The sequence below is a fragment of the Sturnira hondurensis genome, unplaced genomic scaffold, assembly GCF_014824575.4.
Source record: "Sturnira hondurensis isolate 20B ecotype Veracruz unplaced genomic scaffold, ASM1482457v3 Scaffold0000867, whole genome shotgun sequence".
NCBI lineage: Eukaryota > Metazoa > Chordata > Mammalia > Chiroptera > Phyllostomidae > Sturnira > Sturnira hondurensis.
Window position 1 is genome coordinate 617,655 of NW_028073498.1, and position 22,348 is coordinate 640,002.

General features: G+C 41.4%; 1 protein-coding gene across 8 annotated transcripts in view; it reads left to right on the top strand.

Moving 5' to 3' along the window:
- ATG7 (autophagy related 7) overlaps positions 1 to 22,348 on the top strand; it is a 289,420-nt gene that overhangs the window by 200,490 nt on the left and 66,582 nt on the right. The window contains exon 22 of one of the 8 annotated variants that reach the window (XM_037050656.1): positions 4,247 to 4,294. The exons of the other annotated variants lie outside the window; for them this stretch is intronic. Coding sequence (XP_036906551.1) covers positions 4,247 to 4,279 — 33 coding nt within the window. The 3' untranslated portion in view covers positions 4,280 to 4,294. Of the gene's footprint in view, positions 1 to 4,246; positions 4,295 to 22,348 lie in introns of those variants that run through there. 8 annotated transcript variants of the gene reach the window in all.

Below are 22,348 nucleotides of genomic sequence, written 5' to 3' on the forward strand. Positions count from 1 at the left end.
AACAGCCTCCACCAGCAAAAAGATTGCAACTTACTTTATTGTAATGCTCACTTTATTGCACTGGTCTGGAACCAACTCCACAGTGTCTTTGAGGTATGCCTGTATTGTCTGGATCCTATAGGGTTGCACTATTTAATACAGCAGCCACAGCCACATATGGCTCTTCACATATAAATTTAAATTAGTGAAAATTCAATAAAATAAAAACTTCAGTGACTAAGTCACACCACCCACATTTCAAGTGCTCGATAGTCACAGGTGGCAAGTAGCTACCATACTGAACAGTGCAGATATAGAACATTTCCATCACTGCAGAAAGTTCTATAGGACAGCAGTGCTGTAGAGAGTACAAATATGCATAAGACTCAGACCATGCCTCCAAGAAGCTGTATTTCCTTAGTTGTTTGTTTTTAAATTATCAAAACAATAAAGAGAGCATAACATGCAGAATTATAGTCTGGCTTACTAAAATCACTTTGGGGTGTATGCCTAGGACTACAATGGAACTGTTGGGTCATACTGTGTTTTGTGCCATTCTTTTGGCAATATTATATATTCTGTATTTAAATCCCATGGTTATTTAGCTTAGTACTACAGCATCTTGCCTTCTCTAGGCAATCTAAACCCTTTAGAGCAGAAAAAAAGAGCCTTATTTTTCTTTCTGCTTCACCCGGTAATCATTGCCATGTCTGCCTAGCAAAAAAGCACAATCATTGTTTGGACATGCAAATGGAGTGGAAAGTAGAGACTTGCGAAGTTCTTTTCCTAAGTTATGTCACCTTTTTCCATTTGTGCTGCATCTGCACTCTTACCTAAATGTGTTTGGCGTCTCTGAGCCTCAGGCATTGGAGTTGACCTGATCTGCAAATGCATGTAAGTGGTGTGTCTGAACCTTCTGTGGGAGATGTGCTTTGGAGCACAAAGAAGGGGCAGCTTCCAGAATGTCTCCTGGACAATACCACTCACTATTCCGAACGGCTGAGCAAGGTCAGCTGTTGGGAATAAGGCACCTACAAAGAGGGGCTTCATGGGTCTTTACCCATTTATCACCAATAATTAAAATGTTTAAAGACACAGTAAAAGTCATTAAAAGGAAAAGACATCCTCCTGCATTTTCTCCCTTGATCAAACCCTGAGAAAGCAGATTAAACAAATGAGAGAGAAGATACCAGGCTTATAAAATGGAGGCCCTGCACCTGTCTTTGGGTCCACCTTGAAGTGAGGTCAGAAGTATTTTTTTCCAAACTCTCACAGGCAGGAAAAGCTATCCTGGGTGGCACTGTCGGTAACTGGCTCTTTTCTCAGTTGGTAAATCACTGGGTATGATAAGCAGCTGCTTTGAAGTAAGGGCAGCGCAGCAACTCTCAGTCTCCAGCAGCAGATGGCAACTGGGTGACGACAGACGCAAGACAGAGGGCCGGGCTGCCCAATCTGGAATTGAAATTTCAAGTGAGAGAGAACCGAGGTCTCTGACTGGTGCATAATTAGTCTTTCATGAGCCATTATCAAGGATTATCTCAGTACCTGAAAGAAATGTTCTTAGCCAGGAGTTTAACCAATGCTGAAGGAATGAAAAAAATTATGTTCTTTCCTGAGGGGGGGGAATCAGGTTTCTAGTACCTACGATAAGAATGTGAGATGTCATAGCATTTAATAGGCATGTAGCAACTATACTAGTCCGGGGATGGCAGTTTATGTGTCCCTCCTGTCAGTTCATGGCCGCTTGGAGGGTTGTATTGGTAAGGATTTTTGAGGCCAGTTTCAGGCTGAGCAGGAAAGATAGTTATATAATGAATTTGTGGTGTCTGTCATGAACTCCTAAGAGAATAAGGATACCACAATATGTCGAATATTTTTGCCTTAGACCTTGAGCTCCATGGTGACAAGGGCAGTGTCTTAGATTAGCATATCCTTAGGACCTGGACACTGTCTGGCACATAGTAATTAACCAGTAAGTATACATTGGTTGAACGAGTGATTTGATTTCCTAGTTTTAGGATTGATCCCTGATTCTAAATGACACACATCAAATGTCTTAACAGATAAAATTTGCAACAGAAATATTTCCCAGAGGGCTTTGATTTTTGTGGAGCTATTGCCTTGATGTTTGCAAAACATCAAGGGTTTTGAGTATAGCCCTCCATTTTGCTACAACAAATAATGCATTTCAAGAGTTTGCATTTAAATTGGTGGCTCAAAGCAAACCTCATCTTCTATTTCAGCGGTCTGGAACCATCTCGGCATTTTAGAAGGAATATGGATCTGAAAGTCAGATTTACGTTTTACTTACAGCTCAGCTGTGTGCAAACGATATGACGTTCAGCTAGTCACTTCTCTACTCTCAGTCTCAGTGCCCTGTATACAGTTAGAGAATTGAAGTCAATGAGCTCTTTGAGTCATGAATCAGGATAGAGGATGAAAAAAGAGAACAAGTTTCAACAAGATAATCCATCTGTCTTCAGCCTTCCCTGATTTCACCATCACTTTCTGTCCTAGGAGCAATGATTCTAGGGTAAGGAGGTGGGAATGACATTTTTAACAATGATCACTACAGTGAAATGTCAACATAATGAAAGCCTTTTCTGATGTCTCTGGAGAATGTTACATGATATTTGTCCTGTATTCCAAGATGATTGTGGTACATGTGATTCATAAAAATATAATGTATCATCTCTAACATAAGTCTTAGCTGACATTCAGCACCAAGAATCTAACAAATACAAGCTTTTATATTTATGTGCATTCTTGTCAATTTCCATAAAAAAAGAAGATTTGAGATCATTTTACTCAAAACCACAGAAATAATTAAGCCTAAAATCCTTTAGAATGAGAATAAAAGGATAAGAGCCAAGTATTTTTAAGTCAATATTTTAGGAAACTTCAACTGAAGAAAGCTTCCAAAGCTGAACACAAAATGTTCACTCCAGAGCAAAGAGGAAGATAATGGGTGGTTACCTGGTTCTCCTTGTCTGATAACAGCTAGAGTAATTGGCTTTGGGAAAAAGTAAATGCAGGCACAATTTGTCACCCTGCCAGGCCTGTTCTAATGGCCTCTTATCAAGGCAATAGCTATCAGTTAATAATGAAACCACTGAATTGCAAAGGGAGAGTACCAACACAGACCAAGCCTTATTCAATGGGTAATGGCTATTTTACTAGTTGTTTGATAGACTTTAGCCAGGCCACATACAATAATAGTAGCTGATGCTTACTTTTTACAGTGTTTTTATGCCAGACACTATTCTAAACTAACCTTACATATATCCTTAAATTAGCCCTATGAGGCAAAAATGGGAGGGAGGTGGGGAGCACTGGGAGGGGGGCCAGGGCTGGGAATACAAGACAGAAAACTGTACTTGAACAGGAATTTTTTAAAAAATGAAAAAAAATTGCCCTATGAATTAGGAATAATGTTCAGAGGACTGTGGTCCTAACCATGGCACCACACTGAAATCATGCAGAGATGTAACTTAACCACCACTTCCACAGCTAATCTCTGGGCCATCTCAAGACAGAATGCCTCATTTAAAGCAATAATAACCAGTTAAAAAGTAGGCAGTCGCAGTGTCTCACAACTGCATGGATCAGTTTTTGCTCACTGAGTTAGCTGGTTCTTTACACATTGTTTTAACATGGCATCCTGAATTTTAAAGGAATAGGGTAAGCTCTATCTGAGCATTCTTTTCTACATTTTGGTGTCAGCACGAAAAGTATCATACATCAATGCCACAAGTGTGTGTCTTTGTCTGCCATGGTCTAGTTCAAGATTGGGTTGCCCTCTAAACTCCACAGCTTCTGAGATTATTTTCTTTTCAAGAGAAGAATAGAATGTAGTGATTCTCAAATTCATTCATTCATTCTACAAATTTATTAAATCTCTGTTTTATAAAGAGGCACACAATTGAAAAATGAACAAGTCGAAGTCCCCGTCTCCAAAATTTATTCCATCCAGAGACATATAAATTTGAATAAGTGATTTCTGTATGGTGAGGTCGTTATTCTTGTAAAGTTCTCTGGGAGAGCACAAAGGAAAAAGCTGCTGTCTATGCCTGGGAAGGGCAGACAGGCTTCACAGAGAAGGTGCCAGTTGGTCCAAGCCCTAATTCGAGCTGTGTGTGGAGCCTATTGGGAGTATATTTTTACAACCACCTGGCATGACCAGTGTTCCCAATTTCTTCCTAGCTGTCATATTCAGAATACATACAGTGCCACCATTAGTAATTCACTCTTTTGAGTTTCAATGCAGTTACACGCCTCTGCTCAAACTAATCTATCATGATGGGGAAGATGAAGCCCGGGAAATAGTGAGTCGGCACTGGGCAGGTGGAACAGGGTGCTAAATGAGAAAACTGGAACTGTCAGAAGCCAGCACTGGCATTTCCTCCAAGGCCGGTTCTGTGTCTACTTGGAAACATTTTCTCTACAGATACATGGAAATTTCAGGAAGCAGTGATTAGGGTCAGAAATGGCATCACTGGAACTGAAAAATAACATCATTTTGGAGCTCACCTTTGTATTTAGAGAGATCTTGTTTAGGATTTCCACAGCATCTTTTCTTCTCTTAAGAGAGGTCAAAGACTTCCACTTTTCACTTCTCACTGCCTTATGAAGACAGATATTCAAAATCTTCACTTGCAGGTGAGAAAACTGAGTTTGTGGTTTGAGATTACAAAGACTCACAAGGAGGTGCTTAATCTCTCTCACCCCCACATTTACTCTTAAATTTGATGGTTAGAATAAGGAGAGTTCTTAGTGGTTTTAAGAAATTGATAAGGCTTTATACTATATTTAATCACTCAGAAAAAAACATTAAAGCTAAGAGGACACTGGAGATCATCTTATCTGTCCTCTGATTCTAAAGATGTGGAATCTGAAACCAAGAGACCGCTGTTAAAACCTACTCAGCCCTCAAGGTTTCTGTTCTCTGGAAGTCATTGCCTCCAAGAGTTGTTCAAAAGCCTCTGCTTCTCCTTCTGGCACTCAACTTACGAACTTTTGTGGGGGCCCTAGAAAATTCCCCTGTCCTCATTCTGCATGTGAGTTCTGGGCCTTCCCTTCACCATTGTTAATGGCCTTGGCTCATCTCATATGTTTCTGTCCATTTGTTTATCAGACTCCTTCCATTTCCCTAACAACCACTGATTTCAGCTTGCAACAGAAAATTCAGTCTTTGCAATTTAAGGTAGTCAAATTGCTGACCAAAAGCAGAAGAGGCCTCCCTTTAAGGCATTATATACCAGTTCTGCAGTTCCTTATCTGCTTCCAGGTGGGCCAGTTTGCCCTGAAGCATCTCTTTCTTGTTCCTTAGAGAATGTTGCAATAAGTAGACAGTGCTGTCCAAAAATCTGATACTTTTCTAGGTCTCCTAAACCTTCAGACTTGTTAAACCAGTTGTTTTACTACCTTGTAAGAGCAGTTGGGAATTTTTCCACCCTGGATGGGGTATTTCTTTCTTATGGCCTCCCCTTTTACCCTATTTCATCATTTTTTTGCATTTAGACTTGGTCACTTGAAACTCTCTATTTTTGGTACCATTTCTAAATTTTTCAGGATTGTTGGTTTCAAGTGACATGTACTGAATTTGAATTATTGTAGGCAAATGGAAACAGTGAAGTATTGAGAACAGTTGAAAGAAGGGTCAATCAAGAAAAGCTTAGGAAAAGCTGCAGTTCAGGAGTAATAGGAACAGGTCTTCTCCCAGCAGACAGGCTTCTTCCCCATGGTAAGACGTATGGCTGCCAGCAGCGCTAAAGCCTGCTAATTCAGAGTTTCTACCTCCTGTCTGGCCCACATCCTTAGGTCCCAGATTCAAAACTCAGCCCAGCTTGGGTCTGTTGCTCATTTTGGGGCCATTCAGGCTGGGCCAGAGAGGCAGGGTTTGTAAAGGAACACGATCAGCATGGGGGTGAAGAAGAGTTCCCATCAAAAGCTGTTTGCCATAACCTAAAGACAGAAGGGCGTTGGGCAGAGAAAACCAAAGGTGTCTGTTACAAACCCCAGAGTCCATCAGGAGAGGAATGGTCAAGTAATTTAAGTGACAAGAGCAAGTAGAAAAACAACAGGCATAATATGCTTTTAAAAATATTGATATGCAATAAAGTTTTCCTAACCAACTTTCCCCTAATTGACTCTCCCATTAATTAACCCTGTACTCCCTTGTTAATGCTTGAGCTGGTGTCCACAGCAGGCAGATGCCCCCAGCTGCTGGTGGGCTGATTTCTAGGACGCCTGTGTATTTCTGCTCCCACCAGTCGAGGCGAACACTCTCCAAGAGTCTTCTGTGTTTCTTGCCAGACCTGGGAATGCCAGATGGACTTGTTGTTGTAATTATACTGTTTAATTAAATAGACTTCAAATGAAAAACCAAAGCAAAAAGAAAGTTATTTCTATGAAATGAAGTTTAATTCAGAAGGATTTGATGACAGCAAATTGCTAGAAGTAATGACTCTCTATAGTGGGACAAAAGCTTGTACCATTTATTCCAGAATGGATCCTGGACTCCAATCCCCTATTTTCAAATTCTAGCTGCTTGCTAGCGGTGTAGCCTTGGGCAGGTTGCCCCTTTACTGAAAATAGAAATAATAACAGCCTTGTTGATGAAATGTTAGGATTAAATAAGATAATGTATTTAAAGTATCAGGTTAGCCAAAACTTTTAATTTTTTTCCGTAGGATGGCTCTCATACTACTTAGCTGTCTTTAACTTCATTTGAAACAATTTTGTTAGATTGTATTGTGACAGCTGTCATATCAACATGCATTAAAAAGAAAATTTACCAAATTGGTGAATATTTTGTTCACCCATTTTAATATTGAAGATGGAAGAAGATGCGCAACATTTTCAGCGTAATATGCTTTATTATTTTAAGAAAGGTGAAAACAACTGAAATGCAGTAAAAAGATTTGTGCAGTGTATGGAGAAGGTGCGGTGACTGATCAAACATGTCAAAAGTAGTTTGCAAAGTTTCTTGGTACTATTGATATTTTGGCCAAGTAATTCTTTGCTGTGGGGCTGTCCTATGCATTGGAAGGTGTTTAGCAGCACCCCTGGCCTCTACCCACTAAAAGCCAAGAGTAGGAGGTAGCTGACACACTCAAAACATTCCAATCAATCAAGTTTTTGGTGAAAATGAAAAATGTGTCTTTTATTTTATGGAAAAAACTAGAGACTTTTTGGCCAACCCAGTATTAACACAGTTCCTGGCACATAGTAAGCATTCGATAAATTGAATGTCTGCCATCATTGTCATCATTATAATAATTATTAACAGTTGCAAATTGAAGTGAGACATATATTGAAACTGTATGTATACTGTTTCAAACTAGTCTTATATTACATGATATAAAATGAGGATGTTTCCATTCAAGAATTTAATAAATTGTGGGCCAGGTCCCCAGTGGGGGGTCATACAAGAGGCAACCACACATTGATATTTCTCTCCCTCTCTTTTTCCCTCCCTTCCCCTCTCTCTAAAAATAAATTTAAAAAATATTTTTCAGATGTAATAAATTTATTTTTAATAACAATTAAAGGAAGTACTTGTCTGACCATAGAGAAAAATCATGTGTCTATCAAATTAATCCTTGAAAACCTAAATTTTTTTTTTTTTTTGTAAAAAGACACCTCCAGAAAGTTCTAGAGCTACATGAAACCCTGGTTTATTAGGATGAGCCTTTAGTTCACCCTCCTTTCCTGGTATTATGTTTGGCTTTCGTAAGACTAAAAGTGCCAGGGATATGAAGCAGGAGAGATAGTTGGAAGGTCTCCGGGTAGCTTTAGGATCTCTCAGTGAAACAGAACCTGTGTTGGCTCTATTTATAACTTCGCCTTCTGGACCAGTATTCTAGAAGTTGGTACATTCTTTTCATTTGTGTCTTTTACAGAGGGCAGTAAAATTGAGTTCTAATTATATTTAGGGCATCTGGATTCTAGTCAGTGTTTCTGGCTCCGTTTTAGAACCTAAAGTCTGTGGCTTAGTCCTAATGTGGAAAATGGAATAATCCCCGAGGCATGAGAAGAGCCCGAGCTCTCGGGCTGCCTGCCGTTGCTACAGCGAGACACTGCTGCCGACATCACAGGACTTGTTATACAAGGAAACATGACTACAGTGGATTAGAGAAGCTTGCCAGGCCCTTGAAGGATTTATTACTTTTTGAATTCTGAATGAGACATAAATATGTTTTTTCCCTCTTAATTTCGGACCTCATTCGGAGAAGGTGAGAAAATTCTTCAGCAAATTCTAGAATGTTTAACCTGCTAAGAATTGGTTGGGTATTGTGTCCAAGTCATATTGCAAAGGGCATGAATACTTGCTTGGCAGAGATGCAAAACACTCCTTTCTGTCTGAGCTGCCAAGTTAGTTACTGCCTTGTCTCCCAGTGGGAGAAAAAAATGGAGCTCCTTGGGGAGTCTTCTGGAAGGCAGCGTGGTGTAATGGAAAAGGCAATGTGCTTGGAGGCAGGAGGCCTGGATTACACCTTCTGCATTTATAAGCTCTATGATTTTTCAACAAGTTACTTAAACTCTCTGAGCCTTAGTGTTCTTTTATGAAATATAGGGACAGTAATTCCCATGAGGGTGATGTTCAGGATTAAAGTGTGTTAAATATTATGTACAGAATTTCAAATGTTAGTTGCATTAGCATCACAATGGCAGCCTATACCACACTCATTTGAGTTTATAGATCTCAGAATTTTGCTGATATCCTAAAGAAGGGGCTTTTAGAAAGAATGACAGTCTCTCACCTTATTGTTCTGCAGATTCTCTGATTTCTCTGGAAACTTAATAGATAGCATGGGATAGTGGTTAGGAACAACTTTGGACTCATACAGACTTTAGTTTAAACTCACTGCTTACTAGCTGGGTCGCCTGGAACAACTCACCTGACCTCTGTTTTGTCCAGTGTGAAATGGATATAAAAATAATACTTCAACCATTCTTTATTTCTTTATCTTTTGTTTTCTTTATGGCACTTATCACTTCTGAAGTTATTTATTTGTGTATATTTTTGTCTCCTACTCCAGCCCCCACTCAAATATAATCCTCATAATGCCCTGGCCGGTTGGGTGGCTCAGTTGACCGAAACACCATCCCACATACCAAAAGGTTGTGGGTTCGATCCCCGATAGGAGTGTGTAGGGAGGTGACTGATCAATGTGTCTTTCTCACATCAACATTTCTCTCTCTCTCCTTCTCTCCCTCTCTCCCCTCTCCCTTCTCTCTAAAATCAATAAACAGGATTTAATATATATTCCCCATAAGGGTAAAGACTGTCTTGTTCACCACTTTATGTGTCTTGCCTAAGACAGTGACTCATACATTGTTGTTATTTATTCCTTTCACCTTTGACTTCTATTTTTAAAAATTCCTCTCCCAGTGTTGTGGCTAAATTTATATACAGTAGCTGAGATGGAAACTGGGCAGAGATGTTTTGCCTTTGGAAATACCTGTCATTTTTACAGTTGAGTTTCTGTTTCCTAAAGATGCTTACTCAGTCTTTCATGGCACAGTTTGACTTGTGACATCAGAAGATTGACAAGCAAAAGTCTGACTCAGGGATTCAGCTAGGAAAGTGCGTGACTTTCAGCCTGGCTCACCCTTTGAGAGCCTTGGCTGGACAAGACTCAAAAAGACCTAGGGTTTCAATTTATCTAGGAAGGTATTTAGCAAATTATTTTTAACCATTTGGATTTGGTACAGATTGTGGAAAGAGTCTGCAGTCTCTGCATAAGTGAAAAATGGGAAGGGAAGAACTCAGTGGAACCGAGCAGGAGAGAACAGGCTTCTCTTCCCCTTCCCAGGGAGGGCGGGGCACTTGGTGGCTGTCTCCAAGGCCTGGACTTTGCCTCTCCCCCTCTACACCCCATCCTCCCAGAGCATCCTCTAGGACTTTTACTTACCTAGCACCTTGGAAATCACTAAGATTCCAGGGTTTCCCACAGCCACTCAGAGTTAGGCACTGCAGACAGACAGATGAGTGTTTGGGCTCCCAGTTTCACATCAGTCATTAGCCCGTTGCCTGCAAAGAGGTGGCACTCAAGACAATGAACCTCTGTCATGGAGAAAATTGAGCCCTGAGAGGAAGAACTCTATCTAGACAATCCTACCTCTTCTCCCAAGCCCTGTAAACTGTTCCTTCGAATTCCTATAGGACCAAGATGGACTTGGAGGGGGGTGGAGGAATGATTCCCAAACACCCAGGGGTTGTGTACAAAATGTTGCATATATGTGTATTGGGAGAGGCTTAGTGTCATTAAATTCTCAAAAGATATCATCTTTGGTCTAAAATAGGTTTGGAATTACTGCCCTAAATGGACGTAATATATTTTTCTGTGTTTGCAAACTGTGGATTTGCCCCCTGGCACTCAAAGCGCTGTGTGGTTGGGTTAAGAATGGAAATGCTGAAGCAATATGCAGCTGCCCAATCTTGTTGGGTTTTTGCATTATGTCTTTCTCATCTCTTACTGAGTTTGCTCTTTTGCACAAACAATTAAGCCAGGCCCATTCGTAACCAGGTTCTGACTTGTCAGCAAAGTGCTTGGTTAAAGAGGGTAATAGGAAAAAAAAAGAGGGTAATAGGAAATTCTGTAAATATGATACCTTCACAGATTTGACTTTAAGAATCAAAAAAAGCCACATCACCAACTAGCCTACCTATTAGTCTGCTGAGTTCTTCCTTTAGTCACAAAACATTCTCCAGCCATTCCCATCCTCTTAGAGAAAGAGGGATCATACATTTGACCTTGTCACTTGACAGGTAAAGTATGAAAGTTGCATTTCTGCATCTGGGCTCATTAACACACCTCTCCTTGTCCAGCACCATTCACAGTAGCCTGACTGGACTTCTTATGGGCCTTCAGAAAGAGTGTAATTGTATTAGTCCATGTGCTGTAACGACTCAGTAAAGAGCTTCTGCCTCATTCTTACAACAAAATTCAATTAACTGTAAGACCTGGAAAACCCTGGCAAGTGAAAAGGGGGCTCTTATGTGAGTATGTCTTTGTTCTCAGTAGTGCAGTTCTCTTCATCTTCAGCAGGAGTGTGGCAACTTCTGTTTATTGAGTGTTCATCATATGTCAGGCTCTCGGCAGAGTGCTCTATGAAATTTGTCTCATTTAATTCTTATCCTGAGGTAAATGTTAGTATTCCCATTTTATTGGTGAGCAAGTTGAGGTTCAGAGAAATGTAGTAAGTGATCAGGTATAAAAACAAGTATACGATGCCAAAAGAGTGTAGAGGAACTAAGGGGCCACCAGCCAATATGGAACAGAGGCCATCCCTAAAATCAAGCCATGAGGGTGAATGGAATTTAGATTGGGGAGAGCATTTAGGATGGAGAGCTGAGTCCCAGAGTCCAAGGAAGCATAGGTGTTCATTTCCCTCTCCCTACGTTACTCTTATTTGGTCTTTGTCCCTTGGGATGCAGATAATCTTCTTCACAGGAATTCTTCCTAAGTCATCTGCATGGGGTTAGTTTTCAGTGCTTTTTAGGTTAGAACTGCAGACACTCACCTCCTACTCTGGTTTTTCTCCATCAAAATCTCTATAGCTTCCCATTGATGATCACAGGACCCAGTGAGTTCTGCCTTCAGTATCTGCCCCATCCAGTTCACCCCCCATCCTTTCTGACACACAAATCTGAGCATGTTGCTCAGGAACTCCCAAAACCTCAGTGTTGTTTCAGGGTAGCATCAACACCTCAGCGTGGCACTCAAAGACAGCTCTTTTAGCTGCTCCAGCCTACCTCTCAAGTTTATCTGCCCTAACTACCCTGGACTTTTCACACTTGCTGCCTATTCCTTTGCATTTGTTCTCTCAGCCTGGCAGAAACCTCATCCTTCAAGACTTCATCCTTTCTGAGTCTCTCATGGATCCCTTCTCATGCTGCCATGCTGAATCATAATTATTAGTTAGCTCCTTGAGAACAAGAACTATGTCTTACTCATCTTTTATCCTCAGTACCTAGCATAATACCTAACATTTGGCACTTACTGAGAATATTTTTTAATGAATGAATGGATGTTGAACTCTTTGATGGGCAAATGGAGATAAAAAGTCAGGCAGGGACATAATAAATAGATCTCCTTCTGTCTACTGTAACTTCATAGTGTAGCACAATTGTCTCATTTATACTCAAGAGAATACATATGTGTGTGTGTGTGTGTAATTTTGGTCAAATGGTATTGCTGGTGTGAGAAATGCAGGTGATTCCCTAGTATCTCACATATTCTAACTCTAACTCTTCCCATTTTTGAGAGAGAGAACTCAGAAAAATACTTCTGAGTATTTTTGTGCCACCGCCGTCAGAACTGCCTTTTTAGATAACACCTTTAGGATTAAACTCCATAAGATTACTTACTCTTTCAGTCAAACCCTTTTAGTTGGAAGTTAGACACTAACTCAAAGAGATTTAAGCAAACATGGAGATTTATTTGTGTAAGTAACTTAGAATTCATAGAGAGTTTTAGCTTTAGGCATCACTAAATCCAAGTGTTTAAAAAAAAATGTCAGTAGTGACTTTTCTGTCACTTTCTCTTACCTGGCTTCTCTCTACACTGTTTCATTCTCAGGTAGTCTCTGGCCTTGTGATAGCAACATGGCACTAGTAACTCTAGGCTTACACCCCAGATTTAGCCGCTCCCATGGAAAGAGCACCTTGTTCCCCATGGTAACTAATGTCCTACTTTACTGGTTACTAGTGACCTAATCATGGTGGGGGCAGGAGGGCAATTCAGATTGTTCAGATCGGGGATATGTACCCACCTCCAGGACAATGAGGTGAACAGACCACTTAAATCTGATGTTCTGAAAGTCAGAGATAAATGAGTGAAAAATTAGAAAACTGGTGTGGTTGTCATAAGGACAATGATACTACAGGCTGAGCAAACAATGTGACAGATTTCCACTATGGTAACCTTTCCTTTTTTAAAAAAGTATATTTCATTGATTATGCTATTACAGTTGTTCCATTCTTTTCTCCTTTTTATTCTCCTCAACCCTGCACTCCCCTTCCCGCTGGCATTACCCCTCCTTCACGCATGTCCATGGGATGTACATATAGGTTCTTTGGTTTCTACATTTCCCATATCATTCTTAACCTCCCTCTATTTTTTGTCTTCTATTTATGCTTCTTATTCCCTGTACCTTTGCCCCATTCACCGCACCCCCCACCACCTCCCTGCTGATAATCCTCCGTGTGATCTCCATTTCTGTGATTCTCTTCCTGTTCCAAATGTTTGCTTAATTTGTTTTTGTTTTTCTTAGGTTCAGTTGTTGATTGTTGTGCATTTGTTGTCGTTTTATTGTTCATATTTTTGATCATCTTCTTTTTCTAACATAACATTTCTTTAACATTTCATATAATAAAGGATTGGTGATGATGAACTCCTTGAACTTGGCCTTAACTGAGAAGCACTTTATCTGCCCTTCCATTCTAAATGAAAGCTTTGCTAGATAAGTAGTCTTACATGTAGATCCTTGCCTTTCATGACTTTGAATACTATTCTTTATATTCAAATAATAGTAAAGAATGGGGGCTATTCTTTAGCCTCTTCTTGCCTGCAAGGTTTCTTTTGAGAAATCAGCAGATAGTCTTATGGGACCTCCTTTGTAGGTAACTGTCTCCTTTTCTCTTGCTGCTTTTAAAATGCTCTCCTTCTCTTTAATCTTGCCTAATGTAATTATGATGTGCCTTGGTGTGTGCTTCCTTGGGTCCAACTTCTTTGGGACTCTCTGAGCTTCCTGGGCTTCCTGGAAGTCTATTTCCTTTGCCAGATTGAGGAAGTTCCCCTTAATTGTGTTTTCAAATAAATTTTCAATTTCTTACTCTTCCTAGTGTCCTCCTGTCACCCCTATGATTTGGATGTTGGAACGATTTAAGTTGTATCAGAGGTTCTTAAGCCTCTCCTCATTTTTTTGAATTCTTGTTTCTTGATTCTGTTCTGGCTGAATGTTTATTTCTTGCTTCTGCTCCAAATCGTCAATCTGAGTCCCAGTTTTCTTCCCTTCACTCTTGGTTCCCTGTATATTTTTCTTTATTTCACTTTTCATAGCCTTCACTTTTCCTCTACTTTGTAACCATACTCAACCATTTCTGTGAGCATCCTGATTACCAGTGTTTTGAACTCTGCATCTGTTAGGTTGGCTATCTTTTCATCTCTTCATTCTATTTTTGGAGTTTTGGTCTGTTATTTCATTAGGGCCATATTTCTTTGTCTCAGCACACCTGTTACCTAGTAAGGGGCAGAGCCTTAGGTATTCACCTGGATAGGGCAACCCAGTGTGCTATATTGTGGTGTTGTATGTAGGAGAGGGGTGAGGGAGGGAACAGTGCTGCTTGCTCAGCTCTCAGCTGGCTTTCAGTCTCTTCCCCTGTTACCCACAAGCAAATTGGGCCCTTTCGGTGCTGATTCTCAGGTGGGTTACTTTGTGCACATTCTAGGACTCTGTGGGTCTCTCCAGTGAACTCTACTGTGGGGCTGGGAGTTTCTCCCACTGCCTCAACCCCCACAGGTTTTTACAGTTAGAGGTTTTGAGGCTTTATTTCCTGACGCTGGAACCCTGGGTTGCATGGTCTATCCCGCTCCCCAGTTGTTCCTCCCAGTTTATCCACATGCAAATGTGGTGCCCCCTGGTCCTCCAGCCACCACTTCTTGCCACAAGTCCTCTCTGCCCCAGCTGCCCATCTCCACCCCTCCTATCAGTCTGGATAAATGTTTCTTCTTTAACTCCTTGGTTGTTGGACTTCCATACAGTTCAATTTCCTGGCAGCTCTGGTTATTTTTGGTTTTAGATTCATTGTTGTCCTTTTTTTGGTTGTGCGAGGAGGCAAAGTGTATCTACCTATGCCTCCATATTGACCAGAAGTCCCCTTTTTTTTGTCGTTGCCACTACTTCTTTCATTTCCTAGGGCATGATGTTAGTAGACCCCCCAAAATAACTTGTCCTTTTTCTGTAAATATTTTCCCCCAGGATTGTTAAAAACAGTTGGTTCACTGCTTTTTTTAAATTTACTTTGCACCCAGACCTTTGTGATTACTCCAGTAGCTACAAATGTTTGTGTTGGAGCAGTGGAATATCAAACAGAGTGGTTTAAACACAGGAATTTTTCCTGATGATTTGATTTCTTGATAATATCAAGGAATACTTAAATTCTCATTTTTTTTTGTATTGGAACCCTGCCATTAATTCTCTGATACTATGGAGATTTAAGGCAAAGATGTCCTCAGGAATATACTTTCCCTTTCATTTCCTTTTGTAGTTAACCAGTGATTTCTGATACTGACTTTCTGATATTCAGTCCTCACTGCCACTTGTCACTGTGGTCAAGCCATAAAATGCCAATGTTTGCAGATCTTTCTTGTATGAAGAGAAATAAGAAATGTTATAGCACTTTGGGCCTTGTTTCCTGGCATGCTTTCTACCTCAATTTGGCTGTTACCTAGTGGATATTTTTTTAACACCTACCATCTATCCAGGAAGGCAATGGTAATTTGTTGAGTACCTATTTTCTATTAAATATATTAAAAGGCCTTTTATGTAAATCATCCCATTTCTTTCTCATATCATTCCTTTGTGGGAGAGTGCCATTATCCACTTGAAAGGTGTGGAAATTTAGGTTAAGAGAGGATAAATAATTCACTGAATGTCTTAGAACGGATGGAAGACCTAGGGTTCAGTTCTGCGTCTGCTGAACTTCAAAGTCCTGGAAAAGTGTGAGATCTGATTTCTGACCTGAGGTTGAAGGGATAAGACTAACATATTTGAAACAATGAGAGTGAATTTGACATAGGGTTGTTTTTTTCTTTTTCCTCACTAAACTTTGTTTTTTTTAAATATATTTTATTGATTATACCATTACAATTGTCCTATTCCCCCACTTCATTCCCCTCCACCCGCATACTCCCTCCACCACCATTCTCCCCCCCTTAGTTTATAACCACGTGTCTCAAGTTCTTTAGATTCTATATTTCCCCTACTATTCTTGCCTTCCCCCCTATCTATTTTCTACCTACCGTCTATGCTATTTTCTGTACCTTAGCCCCTCTTCTCCTCCCACTCCCCTGTTGCTAACCCTCCATGCATTCTTCATTTCTATGGTTCCACTCCTGATCTAGCTGTCCTCTTGGTTTGCTTTTGTTTTAGGTGTGGTTGTTAATAATTGTGAGTTTGCTGTCCTTTCACTGTTCATATTTTTCATCTTCTTTTTCTTAGATAAGTCCCTTTAACATTTCATATAATAAGGGCTTGGTGATGATGAACTCCTTGAACTTGACCTTATCTGAGAAGCACTTTATCTGTCCTTCCATTCTAAATGAAAGCTTTGCTGGATAAAGCAATCTTGGCTGTAGGTCTTTGGATTTCATGACTGGGAATACTTGTTTCCAGCCCCTTCTTGCCTGTAAGGTCTCTTTTGAGAAATCCACTGACAGTCTGATGGGTACTCCTTTGTAGGTGACTATCCCCTTATCTCTTGCTGCTTCTAGGATTCTCTCCTTCATTTTAGTCTTGGCTAATGTAATTATGATGTGCCTTGGTGTGTTCCTTCTTAGGTCCAACTTCTTTGGGACTCTCTGAGCTTCCTGGATTTCCTGGAAGTCTATTTCCTTTGCCAGACTGGGGAAGTTCTCCTTTATTATTTGTTCAAATACGTTTTCCACTCGTGGCTGTTTCTTTCCCCCTTCTGGTACCCCTATAATCCAGATGTTGGAATGTTTAAAGATGTCCTGGAGGTTCCTAAGCCTCTCCTCATTTTTTTGAATTCTCATTTCTTCATTCTTTTCTGGTTGGATGTTTTGTTCTTCCTTCTAGTCCATTCCATTGATTTGAGTCCCAGTTTCCTTTCCATCGCTATTGGTTTCCTGTGCATTTCCCTTCATTTCAATTAGTTTAGCCTTCATATGTTCCTCTAATTTGTGGCTATAATCAACCAGTTCTGTGGGCATCCTGATGACCAGTGTTTTGAACTGTGCATCTGAGAGGCTGGCAATCTCTTGGTCGCTTAGAGTTATTGGCTCTGGGGCTTTGAGTTCTTCTTGAGCCATCTTTTGAACTGTTCGTGCCTGTTACGTATGAGGATTGGAGCCCTAGGCGTTCACCAGGGCCAGGCGACCCAGTTGCTGGGTTGTGACGCTTTATGTGGGGGTGGGGTCAAAGAGGAGCAATGGCAATCCCGTCTGCCACCTCCTGCCTCTGCGGCCACAGCTGCCACCGTCCCCAGGGCCCTCGCGTTTTGTCCCACTGCATGCGAGTGGGCCACCGCCGTCAGCCCTCGCCCTCTGGGGCCTGCGTGGTCTGTCTCACTGTGCGAGAATGTGAGACCACGGTCAGTCTGCCCCACACCCCAGCTGGTTCCGGGCTGCCTACGCACCTAGGTCGGGGGATCTGTCCTGCCTGACCCTGCTTGCTGCTGGTCCACCCCTCTTACCATCCCTGTTGAACGGTTAGATGTAGTCAGACTTCCATATAATTAAATTTTCTGTCCCTTGGCTGTGTCTTTATTCTCCAAACCTTTGTTGTATTCAAACTTGGTTGTGGGAGAAGGCACAGTGTTTCCACCTATGCCTCCATCTTGGCGGAAGTCCTAAACTTTGTTTTAATGAGTCTCAAAATTCTGTGACAAATTTTTCATCAAGTTGTTTCCATTGCAGAGTACTGATTTTAAAAACTAATAATTTAAAAACTGCCACACACACATAAGCAAATGGTCCACATAACATTGTCCTTTCCTTCTGAAAGCTTTGCAGTGCATTGTAATCACTAACCAGTCTTACTATTAAAGTTAATTGGCCAGTTGAGACAAACCATTGTTTCTGAGATCCTTCTTTTTTCACCCATTGAGACTGGGGTGGCAGCTATCAGAGATAATACTCATTTAACCTTCTGAACTTTCTGGGCAGACTTGGTGATTTTGCCAGCTCCTTCTTTTCCACTGCTTCGATGACACCCACAGCCACTGTCTCATGTCATGAACAGCAGAGTTGCCCAGAGGAGGGTAGTCAGAGAAGCTCTCAACATACGGGCTTGCCAGGGGCCGTACCAACAACTGCAGCATCACCAGAATTCAGAAACTTTGGGCCATCTTCTAGATTTTCCCCAGGATGATGATCAACCTTCTCCTTCAGTTCAGCAAATTTGCGAGCAGCACGAGCTGTGTGACAATCCAGCACAGGTGCATAGCTAGCACTGATTTGGCCTGGGTGGTTGAGGACAGTCACCTGAGCTGTGAAGACAACTGCTTCCATTGGTGGGTCATTTTTGCTGTCATCAGCCACATTACCACAGTGAACATCTTTGACAAACGCATTCTTAACATTGAAGCCCACATTGTACCCAGGAAAAACTTCACTCAAAGCTTCATGGTGCATTTCAACAGACTTTACTTCTGTTGTAACACTGACTGGAGCAAAGATGACCATCATGCAGAGTTTGAGAATACCAGGCAACCCATAGGCACAGTACCAGCACCACCAATTTTGTAGATATCCTTAAAGGGGCAGATGCAGAGGCTTGTCAGTTGGACAAGTTGGTGGTAGAATGCAGTCCAGAGCTTCAAGCAGAGTGGTTCCACTGGCATTGCCATCTTTACGGGTGACTTTCCATTCTTCGAACCAAGGCATGTTAGTGCTTGGCTCCAGCATGTTGTCACCATTCCAATCAGAAACTGGCACAAATGCTACAATGTCAGGATTGTAGCCAATTTGCTTGATGTAGGAGATGACTTCTTTAACAATTCTTTGTATCTCTTCTGGCCATAGGGCAGCCCAGTGGAATCCCTTTAGTTCACACCAACAGTCAGTTGTTCCACACCCAGTGTATAAGCCAGAAAGGGCATGCTCACAGGTCTTCCCATTCTTGGAGATACCTGCTTCCAATTTACCAACACCAGCAGCAATAATCAGGACAGCAGTCAGCCTGAGATGTGCCTGTACTTCTATTTTTTATAATAGTCTCTGTGTCCTGGGGTGCCAATGATGGTCACATAATACTTGCTCATCTCAAATTTTCACAGGGAGGTATCAGCGGTGGTATCACGCTCATGTTTAGCTTATCCAAGACCCAGGCATAATTGAAGGGACCCTTTCCCATCTCAGCAGCCTCGTTATCAAATTTTTTGCCAATTCTTTTGTTGATCCCACCACATTTGTAGATCAGGTGGCCAGTAGTGGTAGATTTGCCCAAATCTACATGTCCACTGACAATGATGTTAATATGAGTCTTGTCCTTTCCCATTTTGGCTTTTATTTAGTGGTGATTTTTACAACACCAGTATTTTGGCAGCAAACCTGTTGCAAAAAAGCAAGATAGGGTCATTTCTAAGTGCTATGTGAAATAGTATAGTTTATGGTGCTATTCAAGTTCAGAAAACAGTGAATTCTGCCCTGGCTGGGTGGCTGACTTGGTTGGAGCATTGTCCCATACAACAAAAGTGCACATATTCCATTCTCAGTCAGGGCACATACCTAGATTGCAGGTTTGACCCCCAGTTGGCGTGCACACAGGAGGCAATTGATCAATGTCTCTCTCCTTCTTCCTCCTCTCATCCCCTCTCCTTCTCCCTGCATCTTTCTGCAAACTCAATTTTTTAAAAAATACTTGGGTGAAGATTTTTTTTGAATTTTTTAAACGAAGAGAAAACTGATTTCTGCCTCCAAATCCCACTCTGCTTCTATCTGAACCTGACTGGAAATTTATATAAATATTAAAAGAAGAGTTTGTTTTAAATGTAACCCTGACCCCAGTTTCACGTTATGCTAATGTACTGTTTTGCTTATGGCGTGCTGTGAATTTAGATATTTGTGTCCCCTAACCCATTTGTTGAACCCAGAAACACTGATGAACCCTACATATATTTACATACATTTACCCGCATGCCCACTGTCTTTTAGGCCCCACGTACTCCTTGATAAGCACAGATCACAGGTATGAGCTCTTCATGTTACATATGATCTGACAGGATAAGTGCTAATGGAAACTTTTTATCTGTACCCTGGATATCAGCCACTTGGTTGAATTCAGTGCAATTCAATTCAGTTAAGGCTTACCAAGTACCCAGTAAGTGGCTACCAGTGTGCAAGGCTCTGTGGGGGCTACAGTATATGACGAGATCTTTTCAGAAAATGTCCAGCTACTGTTAATATAATGAGCATGGTTTGCACAACATCGATGTAAGCTGGCAACCAAGGAGAGTGGACTGGAATGCGTGTGCATAAACCATGATGACTTCACTGTACTAGTCAGTGGGTGTGGTAAACACTGTTGAGTGAGCTTATGTACTGTGTGGCCATCGCATTCAAAATGACCAAGTACAGCAATGAATCTGTGTCAAATTTTGCGTTAAGCTTGTACATTCCTATGTGGAAATTAGGATGATTCAGAAGACTGCAGCTATAGGCAGCTAGTGACTGGCAGCTTCATCACAACAACGTGCCCGCTCATGCACTGTGTCTTGTGCAGAGTTTTTGGCAAAACATCAAATCACCCAGGTGACTCAGCTTCCCTACAGCCCAGATTTGGCACCCTGTGACTTCTGGCTTTTCCCAAAACTAAAATCACCTTTGAAAAGGAAGAGATTTCAGACTGTCAATGAGGTTCAGGAAAATATGATGGAGCAGCTGATGGCGATTGGGAGAACTGTGTGAGGTCCCAAGGTGCCTACTTTGATGGGGACTGAGGTGTCATTGTCCATATACAGTGTTTCTTTATTTATTTTTTAGAGATTTTATTTATTTATTTATTTTTATAGAGGGGAAGGGAGGGAGAAAGAGAGAGCAAGAAACATCAATGTGTGGTTGCTTCTCATGTGGCCCCCACTGGGGACCTGGCCCACAACCCAGGCGTGTGCCCTGACTGGGAATTGAATCTGCGACCCTTTGGTATGCAGCCTGTGCTCAGTCCACTGAGCTATGCTAGCCAGGCCATGTACTGTGTTTCTTGTATCTCATATATTCATTCAGTGTCTGCTGTGTGCTCAGCCCCTTCTAAGCACTGGAGATGCAATGGTCATCAAAAGAAGGCAAGGTCTCTGTTTGCATGAAGCTTATTACATTTTAGTTCCATAAACAAGTTAAAAAAAAAACATGTTCTGCTAGTGATGAGCACAATGATGAAAACAGAGCAGGATGTTGGGATAGAACAAATTGGTGTCCGCGTGGAACATCAGAGAACAGAGGTCAGGACTTAGACAATTTAGACTGGCATGTCGGTGATTGTGGCTTCCGAGCTGAGATGTGAGTACAGAGAAGGGAGTCAGACCTGTGAGGATTTGGAGCAAGAGCCAGTAGTCAGAGGGACCATCCTGTGCAAAGACCTAAATTGGAAATTAGATTGTTTAGTTTAAGAAATGGGGAAAATGTAGCCAGCATGGCGAAAGCACAGTGAGTTAGGGGGAGAGTGTAGGAAATAAGGTTGGAGACACTGGGAGAGACTAAGTGATATGGGCTCTCGTAGCCATGAGAACGGCCTGTGCTGTGTTTCAAGCAGGAGATTGACAGGTAGTGTGATTCACATTTTTTAAAATTCTTGGCTGCTGTGTGGGGAATGGATGGGGGTACAGAGAGGTAGAAACAAGAATGTTTAGAGTGAGTGGCTGAGCAAGGTAAGTTATATTGTTATAATTATTGACTCTATCACATACCTGGCCTACAAATTTGAATTTAAATTTTCTCCTAAAGGCAGTGATGTGTGTTAATAATAGCTCCCACTTATTGAACACTTACTAGTGCCTGGCATGTGGCTTTATATGCATTCCTCATTGAGTCCACACTCACATACTCACACACTCACGCACTCACACCTTATAAGCTGGGCTTATTATTGACATCAGCTTTTGCAGAGGAGAAAACTGATAGATATTGACCACTGGTTAGTGAGGAAAGGAAACAGGAACAGCATAATTCCAGATGCCCAGCTCCTAGAAGGGGAGACTTGTCAGGAAGCACAGGGAAGGCCACTGGATTTGGCAGTGACTTTGAGACACAAAGGAGAGCTGCCCCTGCTGACTGGTGAAGGGCCTATGTGAGAAACACATATCAAAGGGCAGCCTGCACTGTGCGCAGACCGCTGGGGTAAAGGCTATAGACGGACAGGCTTTGATAAGACAGACACTGATGCTGCTCCCCTGGCAATTTACAGACCAGGAGGTAATGAGATATACCTGTAACACGGACTAAAAGCAGGAACTTCCTGAATGAGAATTTGTCAATACCCTAAACTTAAAATGTCAGAAAAAGCTCCGGTGTCATAATTGAATTCCTATACCTTCCCCTAGGTTAGTTTTAAGATAAATTGTCTTAGAATATCTGTCCTGGCCCATCCTGTCTGTATCCTGTACCCCAGGTAAGCAGATCGT